This window comes from Bos indicus, chromosome 23, assembly GCF_029378745.1.
Source record: "Bos indicus isolate NIAB-ARS_2022 breed Sahiwal x Tharparkar chromosome 23, NIAB-ARS_B.indTharparkar_mat_pri_1.0, whole genome shotgun sequence".
NCBI lineage: Eukaryota > Metazoa > Chordata > Mammalia > Artiodactyla > Bovidae > Bos > Bos indicus.
In genome coordinates, this window is record NC_091782.1 from 50,894,191 (window position 1) to 50,918,973 (window position 24,783).

A 24,783-nucleotide genomic window follows, 5' to 3' on the forward strand; every position below is an offset into this window, starting at 1 on the left:
GACAGGAAATAGAAATTCAGCACAATGTTATAGTTTCTAGGCCGATAGTCTAAGCCCGTAAACAAAAGCATTTTATTGCTTAATTGTTACAAAAGGCTGTGCTTTTTATAAGTCTTATATATGTATATGGAATTCAAAGATATATGTGTTTCGATTTTAATTAACTTGTCTTCTCTCCCATATCTCTTGAGGCCATAGTAAATTCTGTTTCACTAGGCAGCAGGCAATGGGTAAGACTGAAACTGTTTAAGGCATTGATTAGACCCTCTCTGGGTGGCCTTGAAGCTGGGGGGACAGCCATGTGCCACCATGCGAGTGCCCCCGGGGGTACCAGTGGAAACGGACCTGCCCAGGAAACTTGCATCCAGATCCTCAGTATGTTTCTGGGAGGCTTCCATTTAGCTTAAGCCATTCCAATAATTTATAGGCTTCCCTGGTGGCTCAGTGGTAAAGAACCCGCCTGCAATGCAGGAGACGAAAGAGACATGGGTTTGATCCCTGGGTTGGGAAGATCCCCTGGAGGAAAAATGGCAACTAGTACAGCAATTATCCTTCAGTAAAAAAAAATTATTAAAAAAAGAAAGAAAGAAAGAAATGGCAACCCATCCCAGTATTCTTGCTGGGGTTTCCGATTTTTTATAGATAGCATATCCACAGGAATTTTGGTCCCTTTTTGATTTCCTGGAGCACTGACTGTGGCGGGAAGCCTAACTCACTGGGGTGGTGTTTTCTAAGGAATTACCACTGCTGGAATGAAGCCTGGATGACGAGGCCGGACCTTCCCGTTGGGTTTGGAGGTTGGCAAGTCGTGGACAGCACCCCCCAGGAAAACAGCGATGGTAAAGCTGCATCCTCTCTTTATATTCCTGATCTTTACACTTTGCTTTTATGATTGCATCTGATGTGTGGGAAGCACGCCCGCCTGGTGGGAACCAACATCAGCCATGTGCTTCCTGGACACACAGCATCGACTGCCCGCCAGTCGGGTTTAATTTCATTTCAGTGGCTGTCTGTACTCTGATTACTTTGTAACTTTTAGGAGGGAAAAAAAAAAGCATAAGACTTAACATATATAATTCATCGACTATTGCTTTGATAAGCAGTTTTGAAGACAAGAGGAAAAGTATCTGTGTAAGCACTTTCACTTGGTTATAAGTATATTTCAGCCCTGCCCGACACACAGCGCCAAGATAGAAGGCGGTGAAGAAAATAAAGAACTCAGAAACTAATTACGGATCATTCTGTAAATCGCTGTCTTTTCAGAACCTGACTTCTTTCCAGGTTGTGTGATTTCTTTCAAAGCTTGAGTATGTGAATGCTCATCTTCTAACTTGCAAACTCAGCCTGGCAGCTATGACACCCCCTCACCTCCAGATTTTTCATAAGCCTCCATTTTCCTGTAATATGATGGTAAAAATCAGTGCTATGGGACATTATTTTTATTTCCCCAGGTATTGATGTAAGATATTGATGAATTGGCAATTAGATCTGGAATGCATGAAGTGTTAATAATACATCCTTTGAGGTACAGCCCTCTGTCTCAAAAAACTTACATAACTGTGTCCTGGCCTCCAGTGGATGGAACAGTTCTTAGAGCTGAGATGACCTTCCTGGGTTATAGTCCTCAAATGAGGCTCAAATGGAATTTTCCATTTCTTTCTTTAAAAAAAGATATTGATGTGTGCATATCCAGATATACACAAACATTCATTACATACTCATGAGGGAACATTGTTACAATACTGAGTTTTGAGAGAAAGTTCAACACTTCCTGGTGTTCTGGATTAAATGTCATGACGAGGTATCTGAGGGACTAATGACAGCTAGCCTCTTAGTAACAAGAGAGAGAGCTGACTAAAATTCAAAATATTTTGTAAAAGTCAGCGTGGGCCTGCTAACCTCCCAAAAGCACACGGTCCGTGTAGCGTGGCTAGTGTCCAGATTCTCCGGTTAAACTTGACATATGTCCACAGTGTCCAAAAATGAAAACAAATAAGCACCACAAGTCCTGGGACATGTCACCATTTCCAGCGCTCCAGATGCCACTTCTAATAGGATAAGCCCTGTGTCAGCCGACTGCTCGGCCCCCACACGCCTGAGGCTGTTTATAGTTGGAAGAGTAGATGCGGGAATGGTGTGCCCTCTGCTCTTTTCGTGACTTTGGTTTGGGGCTTGCAGAAGCATTTCCACCATGTCCCTCCCTGTTGATGGTGCATGTGGGTGACACCCTCTCTGGCCATGGAAAGAACTGGGACCGCATTGATGATGACCTTGAGGAGCAGTTGCCCCTACAGCCCGCTCAGGGCTGTGACCTGTATGCGGACCAGTTCTGTAACTGGAAAGACTCAAAGATGGGGAACTCACACTCTCCTTTCTCTGTGTGGTCCAGGGATGTATCGGTGCGGCCCCGCCTCTGTTCAAGCCATCAAGCACGGCCACGTCTGCTTCCAGTTTGACGCACCCTTCGTTTTTGCAGAGGTAAGTGGAGAGCTGCGGGAAAGAGCCTCCTTCCTCCCCAAGCTCTGAACTCATCAGAGAATAAGGCACTGGGCTGTTGGGTCTCAATTTCCCAGGAACATGGTGTGTGCTTCATGTTTACAAAGTTAAACGTGGCAGACATTGTTCTAACCTCCGGGTGCCACATGCTAAAGGCAGTTCTTAACGTTTTTCTCCCCTTGATGTTCTGAGATTTCCCCACCTGAAAGCAATTGCTTTAGTCACCTTAGCTTAGGTCTCTGTACCCAGGAAGTAGGTACCAACTGCTCCCAAGAAATTAAGTGACTAAGTGAATCACTCAACTAAAAATTGGTGGAGACCATCGATGAACTGACACGGGAGAGTGCCCTACTGCACTCTGAGACTAGCCCAGTGGCCCACACAACATAAAATCCAAACACACCCCAACTGTAATCTTAGTCTGGAAACTCCAGTCCATTTCCTGCTATTCCAAGCCATCCTCTACCGGAGGGGACAGAATAAGCTGTTACAATACGGATGGGAGAAAACAGATCTGGAACACAGCTCACTGACAGGTGGCTGGGGACACTTTGGGAAGAGGCTGAAATTCTGGAAGAACTGGGTGGAGGCTGGAAGCAGAGAGGGCAGTTCAAAGGTGCTTCAAAGGGAGCTCTGAAAGTCAGAGTAAATGTAAGAAGTACCAGGTAATGGAGAAGGCCAGGTGGGAGGCTGCTGGGGGAAAGGGGGAGGAGCAGAGAAACAAGAGAGGTTGACAGGCAGGACCTACCCCGGGTATGATTTCACCAGTAAACGCGGTGAAATAATGCCTATCACTAGGTAATCGCTTTGCCTACCTTTTGATGCTCTCAGCAACCCTTTAAAATGGGTGTTGTAGTTCTTCCCGTTTTACAGAAAAGTGAGGCAAACAGTGATTAAAGAACCTTTCTGTGATCATCTAACCAATAAAGACTAGTGGTGAGATTTAAAGCCAGATGAGCGAGCACCAGGTTCAATCCTTGGGGTGGGAAGATCCCCTGGAGAAGGAGGTGGCAACCCATCCAGTATTCTTGCCTGGAAAACTCCATGGACAGAGGAGCCTGGCAGGCTACAGTCCATAGGGTCGCAAAAAGTCAGAAGTGACTGAGCGAAGGAACACACACGTAGGCACCCAACCTCACGCTAGTAACCACCACATTCTGCTCCTGTTCCAGAATGAATACGTATGTATTATTAGCGCGCATCTAGCACTGTGGGAATTCAGAAGCCCGAGTCCTTAAGAAACTTGATTCCAAATGGAGGTAGTGGTACATAAACACAGCAACATTTAAAAAACAACGATGCAAGTGTTGATGGAACCAAAGGTCAAACGAGCGATGTAGGTGATAAATGACTGGCATTTATGTTAATCGAGAGCTATGAGCTCGGGCTGCGGCAGGACAGCAGAGGCCACCAGACCCTGTCCTGGGAGAGAGGGTGACCGGGAACAGACACGGGCACAGCTGTGCGACGGCCACAGCAGGTCCGGCGGAGCATCACAGAGCCCACGAGGGGAGGGCCGGGGACGCTCCCTGGAGGGAGTGGAGCCCGAACCGAGTCTGGACGCGTGACTAGTAGTTATTCAGCTTTCCTGGGGGCTCAGTGGTATCCACCTGCAATGCAGGAGATATGGGTTCGATCCCTGGGTCAGGAAGAGCCTCTGGAGAAGGAAATGGCAACCCACTCCAGTATTCTTGCCTGGGAAATCTCATGGACAGAGGAGCGTGGTGGGCTTTACAGTCCATGGGGTCACAAAACTGAGTGACTGAGCACGAGCAGACAAGACAGTATTCAGGCGAAAGAGGTAAGACAAAAAAAGCCAGAGGAAGGGAGAAACTTCAGACAGAGGAGAAAACTTGAGCTTCCAAAAGGTACATGCAGACAATTAAAAACTGTTCAGGAGCTTGCCTGGCAGTCCAGTGGTTAAGACTCGGAGCTTCCAGTGCGAGGGGGTGTGAGTCTGATCCTTGGTCAGGCAGCTAAGATCCCACATGCCCTGCAGCATGGCCAAGAAAACATACACAATGAATAAATAAAAATGAAAACCACTGAGGCTCACAAACAGGGATGTGTTGGGAGGTGTCAGATGATGACAGCTGAAGAACCAAGACGTGGGATGTTCTGACCTGAGAGTGGACATGAGAGGCTTCCCAAGGGGAAGGAAAAGAAACGGAGCCTGTTCAGCCCAGGCTGGAGGGGAAGGCCTCTGGGCGGAAGCCCCGGGGCGGCCGTGACTTCACTCCTCTCCTGAACCAGGTGAAGGACGACAGGCAGAGGAGAAGGCCAGCTTGGGAAATGTCTCAGAAATAAAATAAGAATAAACACACAGACCCCAAGACCGAACATGTGAGTTACATGAAAGGGACAATGCCTCCTCCGCCGTACCTGCTGTTGCAGTTTCTAGAAGCCTTGGGAGAACAGGCAGACTGTATTCGGAATTTTCACCTGCTGGATTTCATCTTGAGATTTCAAGATTTGTGCGTTCCTCCCCAACTGCCATCTGATCGTTTCTGATGCCACGAGGACTTCTTAACGGGAAATCATTCTAAAACTCACCAAGCCTTGCTTTTGTAGTTTTATTATGCTTTGTTGCCGCGGAGGAGAGAGGAACAGACTCCCTCCAGGAGCAAAATGCCTAATAGCTGCTAATGCAAACGCTTTCCGCTGTTATTAAATATAGATCGGGGTGTTGTGAGTGTCATCGGGACCTGCAGATGGTAATGACTCCTCTGCCACTTGATGCAGACTTGTCTGACAGAGCATGGGATTTGTTGCTTTGGTTTGGGCTGGGCTCTGGGGCTGAGCCCTTTGTAAGAGATGCTCCAATGGCTTAAAAGTACGTGAGGAGTGAGCACGCTTTCTTCTCAAGGGTCCTGAAGCAGGGCTCCATGGGGGGAAAAGTCTGTGGCTTTAATGAGCGTCTGCATGGCTCAGGTCCCAGACCACTGTGCTCGCCTCTTCCCGCCTCCTTGCTGCGTCAGCCTGCTTCCCGCCACCCCCACTATGTCAGCCAGAACGTGCCTGCTCTCGCCTCCCAGCAGGCTGACTTTCTTGGTCACTCTTGACTCATTTCCGGGCCGGATCAGGCCTCATGCTCGCAGACTGGCTTTTGGTTCCCTCCCTGAGTGAAAGCAGAAGCCGAGACAGGAAGCGCCCACCGCTGCACTTTTCCCGTCTCCAGATTCCTTCCTGGGATCCGGGCTTCTTTCTCTGCCCTCCTCCATCCTCTTGCCCTCAGGCCTGTGGTGGGCTGCTTCGGCCTGCTCTGGAGGTTCCCAAAGAGAGGAGAGGTCTCAGCGTCGGGGGCTCCCTTCCCGGTTCCCGGGTCACTAAGCACTCAGGAGCTGCTGCTTCTCTTCTGTCTCAGCTTCTTCTAACTCTTGTCCCCTTCACATCATCCCGCCAAACTCACACACTCACACACACACACACTCACACATACTCTCTCACACGCACACACTCACACATACTCTCTCACACTCACACACACACACACACATACACTCTCACACACACTCACACATACTCTCTCACACGCACACTCACACACACTCACACACACTCTCACACGATTCACATGCTCGCACACTTACACTCACACACAGACACACTCACACATACTTTCACACATGCACACGCTCACACACTACGAACACTCAGACATTCACACACTCACACACTCTCACAGACACACACTCTCTCACACAGACACACACTCACACACACTCATACACAGACACACTCACACATACTCTCACACACACACACACACTCTCACACACATTCACATGCTCGCACACTTACACACACAGAGACACATTCACACACACACACAGACACACACACACACACACACACAGAGACACATTCACACATACTCTTACACACTCACACTCACACATACTCTCTCATACACATTCACATGCTTGCACACTCACACACACTCACACAGAGAGACACAGTCACACACTTTCACACACACGCACACACAGAAACACACAGACACACATACTCTCACACACACACTCACACAGACACACTCACACACATTCACATGCTTGCACACTTACACGCACACACACTTACACACACACTCTCTCTCACACGCACACACACATACTCTCTCATACACATTCACATGCTTGCATACTTACACACACTCACACAGACACACTCATACTTTCACACATTTATATGCTTGCACACTTACACACACTCACACACAGACACACACTCTCACACGCACACATACATACTCTTTCTCACACACACACTCATACATACTCTCTCACACGCACAGACACACATACACACACACACACTCACAGATACACACTCACATACACTCACACGCACACACTCACACATACCCTCTCTCACACACACACTCATACTCTCACACACTCACACATACTCTCACACACATTCACATGCTCACACTTACACATACACACATTCACAAACTCTCACACACAGTCACACATAGACACACACACACACAGACACACACACTCTCACACACACTCACACACAGAGACACATTCACACATACTCTCACACACACACAGTTTCTCACACACACACTCTCACACACACTCACACACTTACACATATACACACACACGTATTCTCTCACACACATTCACATGCTAACAAACTTACACACACTCACACACACAGACACACTCACACACACAAAGACACACTCTCACACACCCACAGACACACTCACACACCCACTCACACACAGAGACACATCCACACATACTCTCACACACACTCACACAGACATACAGTTTCTCACACACACACATACACACACACACACACTCACACACAGACACACTCTCACACACACACTCACACATATACATACACACACACACTCACACATACTCTCACACACATTCACATGCTCGCACACTTACACACACACAGACACATTCACAATACTCTCACACACACTCACACACTCTCACATAGACACACACACTCTTCCACACATACACAGACACACACTTTCTCACACACTCACACACACACACTGACACATTGACATATACTCTCTCACACACTCACACTCACACACAGACACACACACTCTCTCACACACAGACACACACACACTCACACACAGACACACTGTCTCACACACTCACACACAGACACACCTTCCCTCCTGGCACTGAGCTGGTTCTCGCAGCAGAGGGGACGGGCCCCTTGGGGTCGCCGTCGCCGCCCCGTGGCTCCAGCAGCCGCACCCTCCCTAGTCTGGGGCCGGCAGTTCTCTGGACTCAAACTGCCCACCAGCTCCTCTGCCGATTCTTTGGTCTCAGTCCAAGGTTGTTTATTTCTCTACCAGTTATTAGATGCCAGTTATTATTATTAGTCCATTTGGGGATATCTCAAAATAATTCACCCGTTCATTCAAATCACATATAAAACTCTGGAATCATCTTGGTTTCTCTTTCTAACCTCCCCTAAGCATTTTGCCAGAAATACCTTCCAATTATCCCAGATCCATTCATGCCTGCGCCTCCATCATGACCCTCTGAGCTCTGCACAGCTCTGAGATCTGGGACATCACGTCCTAAGTCATTTCTTCCTCCTTGCTTTCCTCTCTCCAGTTTACTCTCCACAGAGCAGCCAGAATTACCCTCTAAAATGTAAATAAAAACATGCCACTCCCCTGCCCCAAACCTTTGAATGCCCATCACCTTTACGATTAAGCATAAATCTTTTCAAGATTCTGTGTGATCTGGCCCCTGGTTTCCCCTCCGCCCCCATCCCTTGCTCGTTTCTCTCCGGCCACATAGACCCCCGTGCTCTTCTGGAAACATCGAACACATTCTTTTGTCAGTCTTTACACAGACCGTTCCTTTGGCCATGAAAGCTCTTGTCCCCCCGCTACCTCTCTTTGCATGTTCTGCACCCTCGCTGCATCCACGTCTATGCCCAGCCCACCTCCATAAAGAGACCTCCACTCCCCGCATCTCCCACTCGAAGCATCCCTACCCATCCCGCTGTTTCTGTTCTTCTCTGACTTAGTGTTATCATTTCCCTCCCTTCTATAACATAAGTTCCTCGGAGATAGGGTCTGCTGGACTCTCATCGCTGAAAGCAGGTCCTGGCACACAGAAGCCACCAGTAAATACATGAGTGAATAATAGAAACAAGAGCGTGTGCACGGCGCACTGCTGAGAAGAGGATCTCAGCGAGACGGGGGTCGGATGGCACCTTCACACACGGGCAGTCCTGGTGCGAGATGAGCTCACGTATGAGCTGCAGGGCACACACACAGGAGCCCCTACGGGATGAAGGAAGGCAAGCACAGGGTGGACGTCTGGCGTTGTGCCAGGAAAGCTCCCAGACAGGCAGGCATCCACTGCCCCCAACCCCGTGAGCCCTGGGAGCAGCACCGCCTGTGATGCAGCCTCCTCCACTGGGAACAAACAGACCCAGACTCTGTCCTGGGTCCTGAAAACAAGGGCCTCCGCCGGGAGCGGTGAGCAGTGGACACACGCTCATAGCCCGTGGGCAAGGGCGGGAGTTTGCAGAGGGGCCCCTCTAGCCTGAGGACCCGGCCCACCCTAGCTGAGCCCCCCGGGGTGCTGAAACATCCAAACACATCCTCGTATTGGTCTTACACACTGCTCCTCCTACTAGGAAAGTCAAGTGTTAGTCACTCAGTCATGTCTGACTCTTCCAGACCCCAGGTTGATAGATATAGATATATAGATATCTAGATAGATATCTAGATATATAGCCTGCCAGGCTCCTCTGTCCATGGAATTTTCCAGGCAAGAATACTGGAGTGGGTAACCATTTCCTTCTCCAGGGGATCTTCCTGACCCAGGGATCAAACCCAGGTCTCCTGCATTGCAGGCAGATGCTTTACCATCTGAGCCACCAGGAAAGCTCTCCCATTATTCCCCACTCCACTTTGGAAGTGCCTGTGTTGTGTGACCATCGCCTTTCAAATCTATGTGCAGGGCTAGATGGTCTCTAAGACTCCTTTCCACTCAGAAGAAATTAAACATAGGACGTTCACAGGTGGTTCTGATCTACTTGCCAACCTTGCAAGGAAGGTATAATTAAACCCAGGCTCAGAGACGTTCAGTAACTTGCCCGAAATCACACAGCCTAGGTCCAATATTTCTTCCACTTGTGACTGTCCTACCATGCAGATGCAACTGCTCTTGGACAAACTTTCTAGGCTCCTCGGTGCTTCTCATATGCAGTCAGGATGGAGAACCATCACACTAGTGGCTAAAACTGAGAAGAAAGCTTGCACACATCTCCTGGAAAGAATCCTTTCCCTCCAACACACCCCCTCCCTACATGTGCAGAAGTCACTTCGTGTGTGTGTTTCTCCTCTCCTCTTCCCACAAGGGACAGTGTAGTGGGCTGGCCTGAGGTTTCAGCTGATATAATCACTGCTGACCATGACTTCAGCCACTAAATTAAAAGATGCTTGCTCCTTGGGAGGAAAACTATGACATAGGCTTTTTACAGACAGTGTATTAAAAGGCAGAGACATTACATTGCTGACAAAGGTCCATATAGTCAAAGCTATGATTTTTCCCATAGTCATGTACAAATGTGAAAGTTGGACTATAAAGAAGTCTGAGCACCAAAGAATTGATGCTTTTGAACTGTGGTGCTGGAGAAGACTCTTGAGAGTCCCTTGAACAGCAAGGAGATTAAGCCAGTCAATCCCAAAGGAAATCAACCCTGAATATTCATTGGAAGGACTGATGCTGAAGCTGAAGCTCCAGTACTTTGGCTGCTTGATGGGAAGAGCCTACTCATTCGAAAAGACCCTGATGCTGGGAACGTTTGAAGGCAAGCAAGAGATGGTGAAAGACAGGGAAGCCTGGTGTGTTGCAGTCCATGGGGTTGCAAAGAGTTGGACATGACTTAGCGACTGAACAACAATGAAAAATTTCCTAAGCTTTGCTCAAGGGAAGACAAGGATCTAGCCACTTCCACGTGCAGCCTTGTCTCCCTGGAAAACTGGAAGCGGCCATGAGGGCTGTTTATTAAGAAGGGCTTTGTCGTCATTGTTGCTGTCACTTGCACTGAGGAGGGAGCGGTCTGTGCCTGCGTGGCCTCCTCCAGGGGAACCTTGAAGCTCTCAGAAAGCTCATTGAAAGTTTCCTTCAACTTTTTTGCCCAAAATGAGAAATACTCCTCAGGTGTCTGTTCTGTCTGCTCCCATCCTGATTCCTGATTCAACATTTAGTCTTTCACACCATGTCCCGAGTACCGCCAAGCCCTGGGCACCGCACAGAGGAGCAGGGCCCATGCCTTCATCCTCAGAAACCTGAGGCAGTGCAGGACCACCTGGACCCCAGCCTGGGACCCCCACTGCGTGGTGCGGTGGTCCTTGGGGGTCAGGCAGGAGAGGCGGTGTCCTGTGATAATCCAGCGAACAAATATGGGCCACCCAGCAGGAAGGTCAGGCTGTGTGCTCAGACCACCCTGGGTGAAGATCAGGGCCTGTGGGATGCCCACCCAGGGGAAGAGTCGGGGCGTGTGCCGTGGGCCTGCACCTGCCCATGTCTGCACTTCTTCTCCACCACCTCCCCACCCTGTGAGCACAAACACTCTGCTGACCCTCTGGCTCGTAGTGCCTCATCCATAAAACAGAGATAATAGTACCTACTCGCAGGATTGTTGTGGTGGGGTTTAAATTAAATCATTTAAAACGTCCTGAAACATTATGGGTCAATAAATGTTGATTGTTTACCTTCCCCTGAGCAGAAGTCAGACTTCTTGTAAATTCAGAAATTTGTGAGAAAGTAGAGAAAAGTTGCCCTCTTAACCTCATCGAGTTTTCCCAGCACCTGGTAATGATCGTTGCATTTTACTTGATTTTGATGTTTACTAATCTAAGTGAGAATCATATCCACATAGATTTTACCTCGCTCAGTCCCAAAGTGTCCCTACGAAACTGGCAGAGCAAGTGTAATTATTTTCATTTTCTGGAAGCAGGAATGAGGTTCCGAGGATAAGATGTGTACTTTTTAACAGCACACACCCAAGATCAGAGCCCACGTTCTCTGCAGTTGATCCCATGCATTGCAGCTGCTGGTCTCTCGCCTATCACGGGCTTCCTTCTCTCCATTTATTTAATTATTTTAAGCTTTAATGGGGTAAATTTGATATTCAGAATGCAGACATTTAGTGTATACATCTTGATGGGTTTGAACATACGCATATACCCAGAAAAAACATATTTCCCAGAAGCCACCCAGCAGACTGCCTCTTCTCTCTAGAAGTCGGTCACTCTGTTACTGTCAGCTTAAAAGAAGCTTGAGAAAGAGAATAATAGACAGGGTGCTTTCCGTTCTGCCTTAGGAGGTAGAATTTGCCAGCAAGAAAAAGGAATGAAAGAAATGGTTGGTGCTTGAATGACTTAGCATGGTGGATAATGTCATCTGCAGGGCTCTTAGACGCTACACTATTGAGAGTTAGAGGTTTTGGGGACAAGGACATCTGACGATGGCTAACGGCCTCCTCTCCCGTTTTTAGGTCAACAGTGACCTTGTTTACGTCACAGCTAAGAAAGATGGCACTCATGTGGTTGAAGCCCTTGATACCACCCACATTGGGAAATTAATCGTGACCAAAGAAATTGGAGGAGATGGCATGAAGGACATCACAGACACCTACAAATTCCAGGAAGGTAAGCGGCTGCAGCCACATGAGGTCTCTGTCCGCGTCACTGTGAGAGCCGCCGTCACCGTGAAACACGTTCCGGAGGAGGCGTGGCCTTCCGTGGCACCCGAAAGTTAGAACTCGAGCAGCTACGCCTCGCACCACAATTCTCCATTTCGTTTTAGTTTTACTTGTTTGTTGGCTTTGAGCAGAATTCCCCTTTACATGGCTTCTGAAATAATTGGTTTAAAGTCGCATCTATTTTGACAGAATATAGAATGCGTTCTTATTCATAAAAATATGAAAGAATCTTAATTTTAATCTTAATAGAAAACATTGCATAACTAATGTAATTTTAGTTCAATGATGAATTTTAAATAACTATTCACAGTTGTTTGCTCTTGATGTTGTTTAGTCGCTAAGTCATGTCTGACTCTTTGCGACCCTGTGGACTGTAGCCCACCAGACTCCTCTGTCCATGGGATTCTCCAGGCAAGAAGACTGGAGTGAGTAGCCATTTCCTTCTCCAGGGGATCTTCCTGACCCAGGGATGGAACCCATGTCTCTTGCATTGTCAGGTAGATTCTTTACCACTGAGCCACCTGGGAAGCCCTCACATTTGTTTAGAACCTTGTGAGCTTTTTTCATATGCATTGTTCCATTGACTTGGAAATTCCTTGATAGGAAGTATAGGGAATATAAATGGAGGTAGATAATATAAAATGAATAGGACATGACAACTTCACTGATTCAGGCCAATTAGGTTGAAGTCCTGCTTCAACCATAAAACAATGCTAAGGTGGTTTTGTTCACCTTTGGAGTGTGGAGTGTTTCACGCAGCGCTGCTGAGTTCAGCCCCATCTCAGTCACTGCTGAGTGTCTACTGTCCGCCTGAAGCTGGTTTGGTACTGGGCATCCCCACAGTGAGAAAGACCCACTCTCTGTTTCTGGCCAAGCGATAGGTTCATTCTGCTGAAGGGGCTTTGAAAACAAAAAGGGACGCTCAGTCCAACCAGGAGATTCAGAAAAAGCAAAGCCTGATCAGAGAAGTCACAGACCTCAGTTAAAGGAAGCTGGACTCAAGCTTCTAGGAGATGGGAACATGATAAAGGCATGGGGTGTGAAGCAGCAAGTGTGTTTAGGGTCCTGCAGGTAAAGAATCCACCCACAGTGCAGGAGACTCGTGTTCGATCCCTGGGTCAGGAAGATCCCCTGGAGAAGGAAATGGCCACCCACGCCAGTATTCTTGCCTGGAAAATCTCATGGACAGAGGAGCGTGGGGGGCCACAGTCCATGGGGCTGCAAAAGAGTCGACTTGACTTAGCAACTGAACAACAAGGCGTTACTAATGCACCGGCCTCCGAGTGCCCAGAGGCTGGAGTGAAAGTTCCCCAAGGCCGGTCGTGGACAGGAGGTGAAGGAGCTTGGGGGTCTTGATGGGGACATGGAATATATGTTACAAATGATTCACCACCAGAGCTTCTTAGGAATGGCATTTATTTTAGTGAATGGATAAAAAATGAAGAATAATTAGCATACACCTAAATATTCATCAGTATTCCTGAAATGCTGAGTGCAGAATGCATTTTAAATATTTTAGATCGGCTCCCTACTCTTGTTTACAAAAGCAATTTGCACTATAAAGAGAAAGTTTGCTGAATTGAGAACTCTTCTGCATAGCATTAGAGATTCAGGATTTGTGTCACGTGAAGCCGTGAAGCTGTGCTGTGCTCCTGAAACGGTTGGTTCTTCTCTTCCTTGGCTTCCATTCACTGCACAACAGATACAAAAGACTTCTTTTCTTTTTGACTTTTTTTTTCTAAAAAGAGTGTTTTTAAAAAACATAAACACAGTGAAACAGAACAGATGAGCAATGCCCTTTTGTGACAGTGTCAGGCGAAAAGGTTTGGAAAGGAAAAGCAGCCCACGAAAGAAGGGAAAGAAACCGGCTGCAACATCCACTCATGCATTCATTCATCCTTCCAACAAGTTGCTGTTAGCCACCCGCCGCATTCCCAACACTGTCCACCTGGAGACTCCCACAGCCTGCCTCGCCATCTAAGGGAGAGACGGGCAGGCAGTGAGCCCTCAGCTTGCCGGGTGGTGGGTGCCCAGGACAGGGGTGGATGAACAGATGCCCGGGGACCACAGGGACGTTAGCAGTGGACTATATTCCTTGTGTTGTACGTATATCCTTGTAGCTTATTTTACACATAACAGTTTGGACTTGTTAATCCCTGCTCCACGCTGCCCCTCCCCCTCCTTGTTGTCACAAAGCAACAAGTACTGGGAAAAGGAAAGAAGACTAGGTCATGTGTTAGTGAGAGACGAGGGGACCAGGGTCATGTGTTAGTGAGAGATGAGACGACCAGTTCATGTGTTAGTGAGAGACGAGTGGACCAGGGTCATGGAATTGGGGGGCACCCTGAGAAGCTGACATTTGAGCTGAGATCCAAACGATGAGAAGAGGCTTCGTTAGACATAAAGGGGACTCTCATGACACCCAGGTCATGAGAAGGTGGTTTTGACCTTGGTTCTGAGCCACAGAGGAGCTGTAGGAAATGTGACCTGGCTTTAGATCATTCCTTCAGCCCCCAGTTCATGGCCCTGCGTTATGTGCAACATCAGAGCACAGAACAGAACTGAAGAGAGCAGGCGTTCTGCCCAAGTCGGGGGGCCCTGCGGCTCCTGCCTCCTCCCTGGGCCTGCGCTTCCTGGCAACCCCAGCCCGCCTCGCTGCTCATGCGGACGAGCTGGTCCCCAGAGAGAAGCCAGAGCTTCCTCCATCCGTGACCCACAGTCACGGATGTGACTCCAACCATGAAGTCCCTCCTGTTGCCAGAAGCTTCCACTGCCCCTCCCCCACTCGGTCAGCCCAGCCTTTGCCCATGGAGGCACCTCTCTGCCCGTGACCATGCTCCCACTGCTGGTGTTCACCTCCTGCATTCTGCCTAAATGCGTATTTGGTGCCCGTCCAAAGCGATAATCATTAATGCTCTCTGTCTTGGGGAGCTCTTTGCCAGATGCTTTCTGCTAAAATATTTCACTGCACTTTGCTTGTCACAGCCCCCCCCTTCCCTTTAGAATTATCTCCCTCTAATCGATTGTAAACATGTGGCCTAGCCAATGCTTGTCCTGGACCAGTTGTTTCTGGCTCATTCTTGTAGTCTTGACAAGCAGGGAAATTGCTAACACACACACACACACACACACACGGAGAGAAATGCACATTCACTTGGTTGGCAACACCTGCTGGCATTTTCTCTGTCTCTGAAAGGTCCTGGAAGCTTCCGATTCGCATGCACATCCTGCCTCTAAACCACCTACCAACCCTGCCACACAAGGAAAGCGATGGCAGTGACAGCACTGCCCTGCAGAGTCGTTCTGAGGATTAGATGAGACAGTGCGCAGCGCGCACTTGCCAGGACACCCGTCACAGGTGTTGCTGTTCAGCCACTGAGTCGTGCCTGACTCTTTGTGACCCCGCAGACTGCAGCATGCAGACCTCCCTGTCCCTCACCGTCTCCTGGAGTTTGCTCAAGCTCATGCCCATCGAGTTGGTGATGCCATCCAACCATCTCACCCTCTGTTGTCCCCTTCTCCTCCTGCCCTCAATCTTTCCCAGCATCAGGGTCTTTTCCAGTGAGTCGGCTCTTCACATCAGGTGGCCAAGGGGTTGGAGCTTCAGCTTCAGCATCGGTCCTTCCAGTGAATATTCAGAGTTGATTTCCTTTAGGATGGACTGATTTGATCTCATTGCAGTCCAAGGGACTCTCAAGAGTCTTCTCCAACACCACAGTTCAAAAGCATCAATTCTTCAACACTCAGCTTCTTCATGGCCCAGCTCTCACATCCATACATGACTACTGGAAAAACCGTAGCTTTGACTAGACGGATCTTTGTCAGCAAAGTGCTGTCTCTGCTACCTATCACAGAGTTAGCTCTTAATGATAACTGTTATCATCATTGACCTCTTCATCTCTGTTGCATTTCATTGTTAGGTAAAGTGGGAGAAAACAGCTTAAAAATTAACATAACTATAAAAGTCAGCATTTTTATTTCAAAGTGATTGTTCTTTTGCTAGGCACTGGCAGGACTGGCTTTTTTTGTTTTTTTTTTTTAGGTTTATATCATTTATTTATTTACTGCATCTTCATTGCTGCACACAGGCTTCTCTAGTTGCAGACAGCAGGGGCTCTTGTCTTAGTTTCGGCTTCTCCTGTTCCGAAGCGGAGGCTCTAGGCACATGGATTCAGCAGTTGTGGCACATGGGCTTAGTTGCCCCAAGGCACGTGGAGTCCTCCTAACCCAGGGACCAAACTCACGTCTTCTGTACTGGCATGTGAATTCCTATCCACTGAGCCAGCAGGGAAGCCCCAGGATGAGTTTCTATAAGCCAAAGAATTTGCCTCTGCGTCACACAGGCACCAAGATACATCCAGAGGAAGTCAGACAGTAAAGACTACTGAGGAGGGTCAGCCCAGTCGAGAGTCACCAGCAGGGGCTCTGAGCCCCGACTTGTGCCTTCTTAGCTCCCCACGTGCATAGCGCCACTGTTTGATTCTTCCATCTCCCACTTTCTTCCCATCTCTCCTACCACCACCACTTTGGAAACCCTACTTAAGACATTTTCCTAAAAACAGCACACATGTCTCAAACTCTCCCACCAGATACCAAAAGGTGTCCCTCAAAAAAGATGTGTTCAGTGTCATATGAGTTTGGGAAACCTTATGTGAAAGTAAATAATTCTCAAGATGTCCCTGGTAGTCCAGGGGGTTAAGACTCTGCCTTCCAATGCAGGGGTGAGGGTTCGATCCTTGGTCGGGGAGCTGAAATCTCACATGCCTCAGGGCCAAAAATCAAAACATTAAACAGAAGCAATATTGTAAGAAATTCAATAAAGACTTTAAAAGGGGTCCACATTAAAAAAAAAAAATAATAGCCTTAAAATAAAAGTAATCAAATCTCACCACAGTTGGGCTCCATCTCAAAACCTTGGCCAGGTTAATGAATGCTGTGGACACCCAGGAGACACCACGGCATAGCTCCCTGTGGGGACTTGACCTCTGAGCCTTCTGCGGGGGAGGCTTGTTCTCACTGAGCTGAGTGTATGGGCCGGGTCCTGCTCGGGGAGCATGATCTCTGCACCCTGATGGAGGCCCGTGACAGCAGAGAAAGGAGAGCGGGGTGGGGCGGCGTCGGCCAGAGGGTGGGTCAGCGGGAGCACGTGGGGCAGGCCCAGACGGAAGGATACCAGGAAGAGAGATCTCGCCAGGCAGACCCACGAATGGGAGAAAACTCACGTTGTAGACGGTGAGAGGCAAGATGCAAGTCCTCCAGCGGCGTGGCTAGGAATCTGGGAGGGAAGCAAATAGATTCCACAGTGTGAGAGAGTTAGGTTTTGTCAGTTCTGCCTGATGAGCCCTGAAACAGTGGCCATGGAAAAACAACCCGTAGAGTAAGCTCTGGAGCAACCCCTGTTCAGGTAGATCGAACCCAGCAGCCTGGGCAGGTTGACTCTCCGGGAACTTGACTTTGCAGAATTCATAACATAGGATGGTGAAGACGCCCATAAAGGGAAGCCGTGTGGCTTGCAGAGGCAACCCAGCAAGTCCCGCATGTGCACCCGCAGCCCTCTGTTCATTAGGGTGACTTTCTCGTGGGTGGCTGGCGTGCCTTTGTCCTCATCTCTGCACCTCTCCTAGGTCAAGAAGAAGAGAGGCTGGCCCTGGAAACCGCCATGATGTATGGGGCCAAAAAGGCCCTCAACACAGAGGGCGTCCTCAAATCGAAGTCTGATGTCCGCATGAACTTCGAGGTGGAGAACGCCGTGCTGGGCAGGGACTTGAAGGTCATCATCACCTTCCGGAACAATGGCTCCGCCCGCTACACTGTCACAGCCTACCTCTCCGGAAACATCAGCTTCTACACCGGGGTCTCCAAGGCGGAATTCAAGAACAAGACCTTCGAAGTGACCCTGGAGCCCTTGTCCTGTAAGTTGACGGGGGGTCTGCTCCCTCCAGGATGTGGGAAGAACACCGCACGCATCACTAGGCTGTTGATCCACCCCCTCACACACACACAAACCTTTATTTAGTGCCTACGAGTCCAGATATTATTTTGTGCTGGTGACACAGCAGAGTTGCTCATGGAGTTGATGGTCTCCTGGAGGAAAGATGGGGGCTGGGCAGGAAACAATTGAATAAGCGAATATACACGGCTCTGCGTGGAATAGGAAAACACGAAGCAGGGTAAGGAAGACAAGAAGCGCCAGTAAGGGGCGGGGTGGCCAGGGAAAACCTCTCTGACAGGGTGACGTTTCACAGAAAACTAACAGCAGGGAAAGAGCTTTCCAGCCAGAAGAAAAAAAAAAAGAGGGAAGGCCCTGAGGCCAGGGCTTGTGCGACGTGTTCATGAGCAGCAGGGGGCCAGGGTCAGAAACAAAGGCGTCTAGAGAAGGATGGGGGCACCGACCAGGCCAGGCCTAGAGGACTCTGAGGACTTTGTTCTGATTCCAGCGAGCTGCAGGGCCACGAGGGGGGTGTGAGCAGAAGCGTGCCCTGGTCTGACTTGGGTTTGAAAGATCACTCTGGCTGCGGTGTTGAGAACAGACCACGGGGCCGTGGAGCTGAGCTTTCGGAGAAGTTACGACGCTCTTGTGATAGTTCCGAGAGAGACGGTGCTGAGAGTGAGCGCGGTGCTGAGAGCCGTCCGGTCTGGGCGTGTTCGGAAGGCCGAGCTCTCAGGACTGGCTGACTGGTTGGGTATATGACGTGAGAGAAGGAGGCTGTGGAGGAAACTAAACGAGATAATATATATGGAAGGCTTCCCGCGGGTGGGCTGTCAGCACATGCTAACTTTCAACGTGTTCACACTTCGGGAAACTGAGACCAGAAAGGGTGAGCTGAAGGGTTCAAGGCCACACGTAGCAGTTAGAAGTAAAGTGGGTACCGGCAGCCTCATGCCATTCAGGTAGGGGTGGTGAGCCAGCTCCAGGCATCCTTGGGCCCTAAGGGGGCTAGTTCCTGTTACCTGGGGTCCCGTGGCCCCTCAATCCCCCAGACTAGGAACTGTACACCGTCCTCTCCTGACCACTAGAGTTCCATCTCAGACTTCTTCCCCTCCTCTCCCTGATCCAGCAAAAGCATGAGCTCACCTGAGCTAGCAGACTCGAAGGGCATGAGACCTTAGCCGTCTGTCATCCACCCCTGGAGGTGGGGCCCGACTCAGTATCAACACAGCTCCCACCACTCAGCCCACCCCAGGCTTGTCCTGAATAACCTGAAGGGAGTCGGAGACTGTTTTTTGCTTTACCCTGCAAGCAGGTGGCACTAACTGCATGCAATAAACTGCCCGTTGCAGCTGAACGTACATTGCAGTGTACTGCAAAAAACCACAGGATTCTAGACCTTGATCAAGCAGGTCAGGGTCTATTGTCGGAGGGTCTGTTGCAGAGAAAGTTTTCCAAGTCAATCAGGAGCATATTTTCCAGATTGACGATTAAAGGGGATCTGTGAGCTAGAATCAGCTGGGAAGATGTGAATAACTTAAACCTTTCAGTATCTTCCAGGGTGCTATGCCTTCCACTCGGCTATATTTAGTTTTCTTTGCATTTTTGGGAAAAGAGACAAGGCAGCCCCTGTCTGTGTCTCCCTTGGCTTTCCCCAGACACCGTCAATGGTGCTGGCAGGATCCCAGCTCCACCACTCAGAATGAAAACCTATTCTTCTTTCTCTTGCCACGTTTAATAAACTTTATCTAGAACAATTTCTTGTGCAGTGGCAAAACACAGCACTTACATAACGTACTATTTTAGGAGCCTGGTCTCTGGGGCTCAGAAAGACAGCCCAGTTTCTTCAGTGCTAAGATTTAGAGGATATTCCACCTCAGAGAATAAAGAGACCCGAGGCCAACAGGATCAAGGCAGAGCAAGTCTCTGTAAAGTTGTCAGGCACATCTCAGTAGCCTAGACATCCCCGTGGTCAAACACGGCCCTCTAGAAATACCAGAGGATGTGCATTATTATTACTGTTATTACGGGAGGCTGCTAGAGGCAAAATGCATGTTGAAGGCCGCTCACTTTGCCGCCCCATCTGGCCCATCTGGCCACAGGTCGCACGTGCTCCTCTGAGATTGTCTCCAGTTGAGGGACAGAGTTTTAGTCTTCTGGACAAGTCACTGGTCTGGGAGCCATGGGGGAAGCAGGGTCCATGCTCAGATGCAAAGAACGCAATAGGTGTGTGTCACCCAAAAAGGCAGAATTCGAGGGTCAAAGTCAAGGCAAGTTCATGGATTCAAAAGGCGGCCCTCAGTAGGATAGGATGGCTCCAGGAAGCAGGCTGAGTTGTTGACTGCTCGTCCAGGGCAGACCAGTACCTTCTAATAACTCTGTGTAGCCCATGGCTGACTCCCAGCCCAGGCACTGTTCTCTTTCAGGCCTGACCGTTGTTGCGGGGCTGTCGGGTGAGTGGTAGGATGTTTAGCAGCATACATGGGCTTCCCTGGTGGCTCAGATGGTAAAGAACCCACCTGCCAATGCAGGAGATACAGGTTTGATCCCTGGGTCAGGAAGATCCCCTAAAGAAGGGCATGACAACCCACTCCAGCATTCTCACCTGGGAAATCCCATGGACTTAGGAGCCTGGCGGGCTACAGTCTGTGGGGTTGCAAAGAGTCGGACACTGAACATGAGCAGCTAAGCACCTGGCCTCTACGCAGGAGATACCAGCATCTACCACCCAGCGGTGACACCCTAAAAGGTCTCCAGTCATTATCAAACATTCCCTGGGGTCAAAACGTGCCCCCCAACACACACACCATTGACAACCACTGGTCCAGATGACCATTCTTCCCATTTCACCAGGAACTGCCCATGTTCCGGGGACAGGACTTTTAGTTTCAAAACAGACCATCCAAGTCCACTCAGGTCTGCCCTAACACCACCCCATCTCCTGTAGAACCCCTCCTGGGACTTCAGGAGCCTTTCAGCCTAGAATATGCATCATCGCATCATTGTATTCAAATGTAGATTCTGATTCCCTGGACGAGGGCGGGGCCAACAACCAGTATCTGCAACCAGCTCCCAGCTGGCAGAGTTCCTGCTAGTCTGCAGGCCACAGCCTAGCTGCAGGGACCTGGGTTGGGAGGGCCCAACCTTCCACTGAACTGAGGTTCTTAGAGGGCTGATCCCAGCGGGTGAAGGGCCCCCCGGGTGTCAAGCAGTGCTTCTCAGGCCCGCTGTACATAAGGGTCAGCTACAGAGTGGTCAAACAAGACCTAGACCCCAAACCTCCAAGACTCTGATTGAGTTGGTCTGGGGTGGGATCCAGCAGGGTAGGTTCTTAAGTGTCCCCCAGTGACTTGGAGGTGGAGCTAAGACTGGGCTGTCTCAACGCCCAGTCCTCCGTGTAGAGACCTTGAAGCAGCTGGTAGGCACAGCCTGGCGATCCATCACCTGGGCGCCCACAAGGCAGGAGGCCTCCCTGTGCCCTGATCGGTGCTCACCCCACACAGCCTTCCAGCCCCAGGTCCACTTCACCCGCTCACAATGGGGGGCCAATGAGAAGATACACATGTATATATACCAGATACATGCACAGATATACATAATGCAGACATGCATGTAGAACACTCTCCACTTTGGGTATTGTTTCCTTTGACAACTTCCACTGAGGGGAGGACTCTTTGGCCAAAAGCAGACAGTGAGCAGGCCAGCCATGGAGGAGACATTCAACTCCGTGCAGGGGGAAGGAGGCGTGAGTGCCCCGTGCCCCGGCGGCTAACCACACAGCAGGGGCACTGGTTCTGCCCAGCACAGGCTCGGCCTGCAGGACAGCAGCCCTTGGCCCCCTGGAATCCTGTGCTCTGGAAAACGAGAGTGGGAGGAAGTGGGCAGGGCAGCCAGGCAGAAGCCCACCGCGGCGGTAGAGCCACAGGACAGAAGCCCCCTCCTCGGCCCAGATGGTGAGCAGAGGGGAGCCGGGACCAACTCCCTGCTGCTGGGGTCCAGCCCCGGTGGATCCAGGGAATTCCAAGCAGGAACGGCGACGGTGAGGATCAGGAAACAATTGCTTAATTAAACGTTAGTTAAGGATATAAAGAGTGGTTAAATAAGGATAGCTCAGTGAGAAAATTCAGTGGAGAAAAGAGGCGAATAACTTGGTTTATGTGGAAAGCTAATAAAATTCCAAGGCTAGGAATTTACGTCACCTTCATAGGCCGCAGGTGTCCTCCCGTCCTCCCGAAGGAGAGGAGACACTAAGGCCTCCCCAGCCAGATCTTAGAAGCCCAGGCATAATTAGTAGGCTTGACAAGCCTCCACGCCCCAGATGGAAATTCAGCCAGAAGGTGAGAGAAAGAACGACATGGGGAGACCAAGTTTCGGTGAACAAAGCCCACAGTTTATTTTCCAAAGTAGTTTTTATACCTAAGTTATGCATAGAGGATAATGGGGGAAGGGGTAGAGTCATTCAGTAAGCCAGGCTTTCTTCCTGCAAACTTATCATATGCAAAAGTTTAGGTGATTTACATCATCTTCTGGCCAGAGGGCCTGTCAACATTTTAAGATCCTTTCTTCAGAAAACTTATTTTTCTCTAAAGGTGATTATTCTAAAGTCAGGAGCCACCCTCCGAAAGCATTAGATAAAGTTGCATTCCTATAGGGCAAAGGTGTGGTGGGCTGTAACAAGAAAAGAATTAACTCAAGGGTCCAAGGTTACAAACATTAAAGCTACTACTTACATTCCTATACACCAATTATATTAATCAATACACTCCCAGGGACACAGTAGGTAGGGATATGGAAACTTAGCAGCAAACATTGGCCCAACAAGTGAAAAACCCTTCACCAATACAATTTCTAATCAATCTTTTAACTGCTCAAAGGAATCTGTATTTAGACAGTTTAAACACTCTTGTCATGCCGAGGAACTTTATTAACTGGAGCTGTAAGTTAACTCTTTTTCAGAGAGAGGTGGTGGGGGACAGCCCCCTGTAAAGCCAGAGGTCTAGGTGAGAGCACAAAGCAGTAAAGTACGCAGACTCTGGTTTTGGGGTAGATGCTCGAGAATTTCCAGGGGGACTCCTGAGGCTCGATCCCGCCTTTGCGTATGCCAAGCCTCCTTCCTCATGACCTTTGCCACGGGGAGAGGTCCTCACGCTGGCTCCCGGCACCCCGCTGTCCAGATGCAGATGCCATCCTCCCTGGCTTGTCCCCAAGAGCTCACCTACATTTGGCACAGAGGTCTTTTAAGTTGCAGATAGCAGAGGGGGTGGGAGACAGTTGAACGTGTGTGTGAAATAGGTTTCCACCACTTCTTTCTCTTAAATAGAACACTCAAATTAGGTTGGAACGGCAAGAGTTGGAGAAGAAGTGTGGTGCCAAGGAAACAAGGAAAAGGTTCAAGTAGTCAGCAGCTGCGCTCAAGCATGGCCCGTGGCTGCCGTGAGACGTTTCCTATCTCAGGAGGGCGCTGGGCACCGGGGCCGTGGGCATCCCCGCCCCGTCTGCTGTCACGGAGCTGTTCGTGCACAGGTCCAAGCAGCCGCAACTAAAGCCTTCCGGTCCTTGGTTTTAAACCTCTTTGTCGTGCTGCGTTTTATTAATACAAGAGCAAAAGCACTGTTGGGAAGATGGGACACGTTTTCTCTAGGAAGGCTTGACTGAGTGTTCCACTTCCAGCACGTGCTTTGCCCAGAAGCCGAGTGCTCCTTGTCCCTGAGGGACTCTGTGTTCCGCTCGCCCTCCCCTGGTGGAGGCTGTGCCAACGGGGAGAAGACGGGGCCCTCGGGGAAGCAGGGAGCATCTCCTCCCAGGTTCTGACACCGGCACGTTTGTGTTTCTTCTCTCCAGTCAAGAGAGAGGAGGTGCTGATCGGAGCGGGCGAGTACATGGGCCAGCTGCTGGAGCAGGCCTTCCTGCACTTCTTTGTCACGGCTCGAGTCAACGAGACCAGGGACGTTCTGGCCAAGCAGAAGTCCATTGCGCTGACGGTCCCCAAGGTCGTCATCAAGGTCAGTTGCTGTATCTCAGCCAGGCAGGAAGGCGAGGCTGCTGCTGAGGCCCCCGGCCTTCGTGCTTGTGAATGTGCGTGTGCGAGCGTGTGTCTTGTGTCCTGCTCCCCCTGCAGAGAAGAGGAACTAGGATCCTCCTGTTCTTTGAAAGAAGTGAACTGCCCTATAAATAGATGTGCACATGTAACACTTTTCTCTCCTCTCCAGATTTAAATATATGGATGTGGCTGCAGATATAAATATAGCCTGTGGGTATAAACACACTTGTGGGGGAAGATGGAGATGTGTAAAGGGCACAGATAGAACTCAGTGTCTCCAGAATCAAGTGGGTCAGGCGTGGCCTCAGCAGCTGCCTGGATCCCCTCCCACGTGTGCTGCTGCCCGTGGGGTGCTCACTGCGTACAGCAGAACACACAGACCGGAACGTCCGCCTGGCGGCCACGGCGTTTCATTTGTAACACACCTGGCCACCACCGGCCAGAGGCGGACACGGAGGATTCCACCACACGGCTCCCTAGGAAGCTCCCGCACGCCTCTTCCCGTCAATTACTCCCCCCGTCACCAGGACAGCCGCTCTTCTGACTTTCCCACGTATTGCCTGGTTGGCTAGTAGTT

The 24,783-nt window shown here is 49.8% G+C and overlaps 1 protein-coding gene across 1 annotated transcript in view; it reads left to right on the plus strand.

Annotated features, from left to right (window-relative positions):
* F13A1 (coagulation factor XIII A chain) overlaps window positions 1-24,783 on the plus strand; it is a 143,654-nt gene that overhangs the window by 101,384 nt on the left and 17,487 nt on the right. Inside the window, exons 9-13 of the mRNA XM_019986089.2 lie at window positions 736-839; window positions 2,390-2,478; window positions 12,031-12,184; window positions 17,862-18,149; window positions 24,008-24,168. Coding sequence (XP_019841648.2) covers window positions 736-839; window positions 2,390-2,478; window positions 12,031-12,184; window positions 17,862-18,149; window positions 24,008-24,168 — 796 coding nt within the window. The remainder of the gene's footprint in view (window positions 1-735; window positions 840-2,389; window positions 2,479-12,030; window positions 12,185-17,861; window positions 18,150-24,007; window positions 24,169-24,783) is intronic.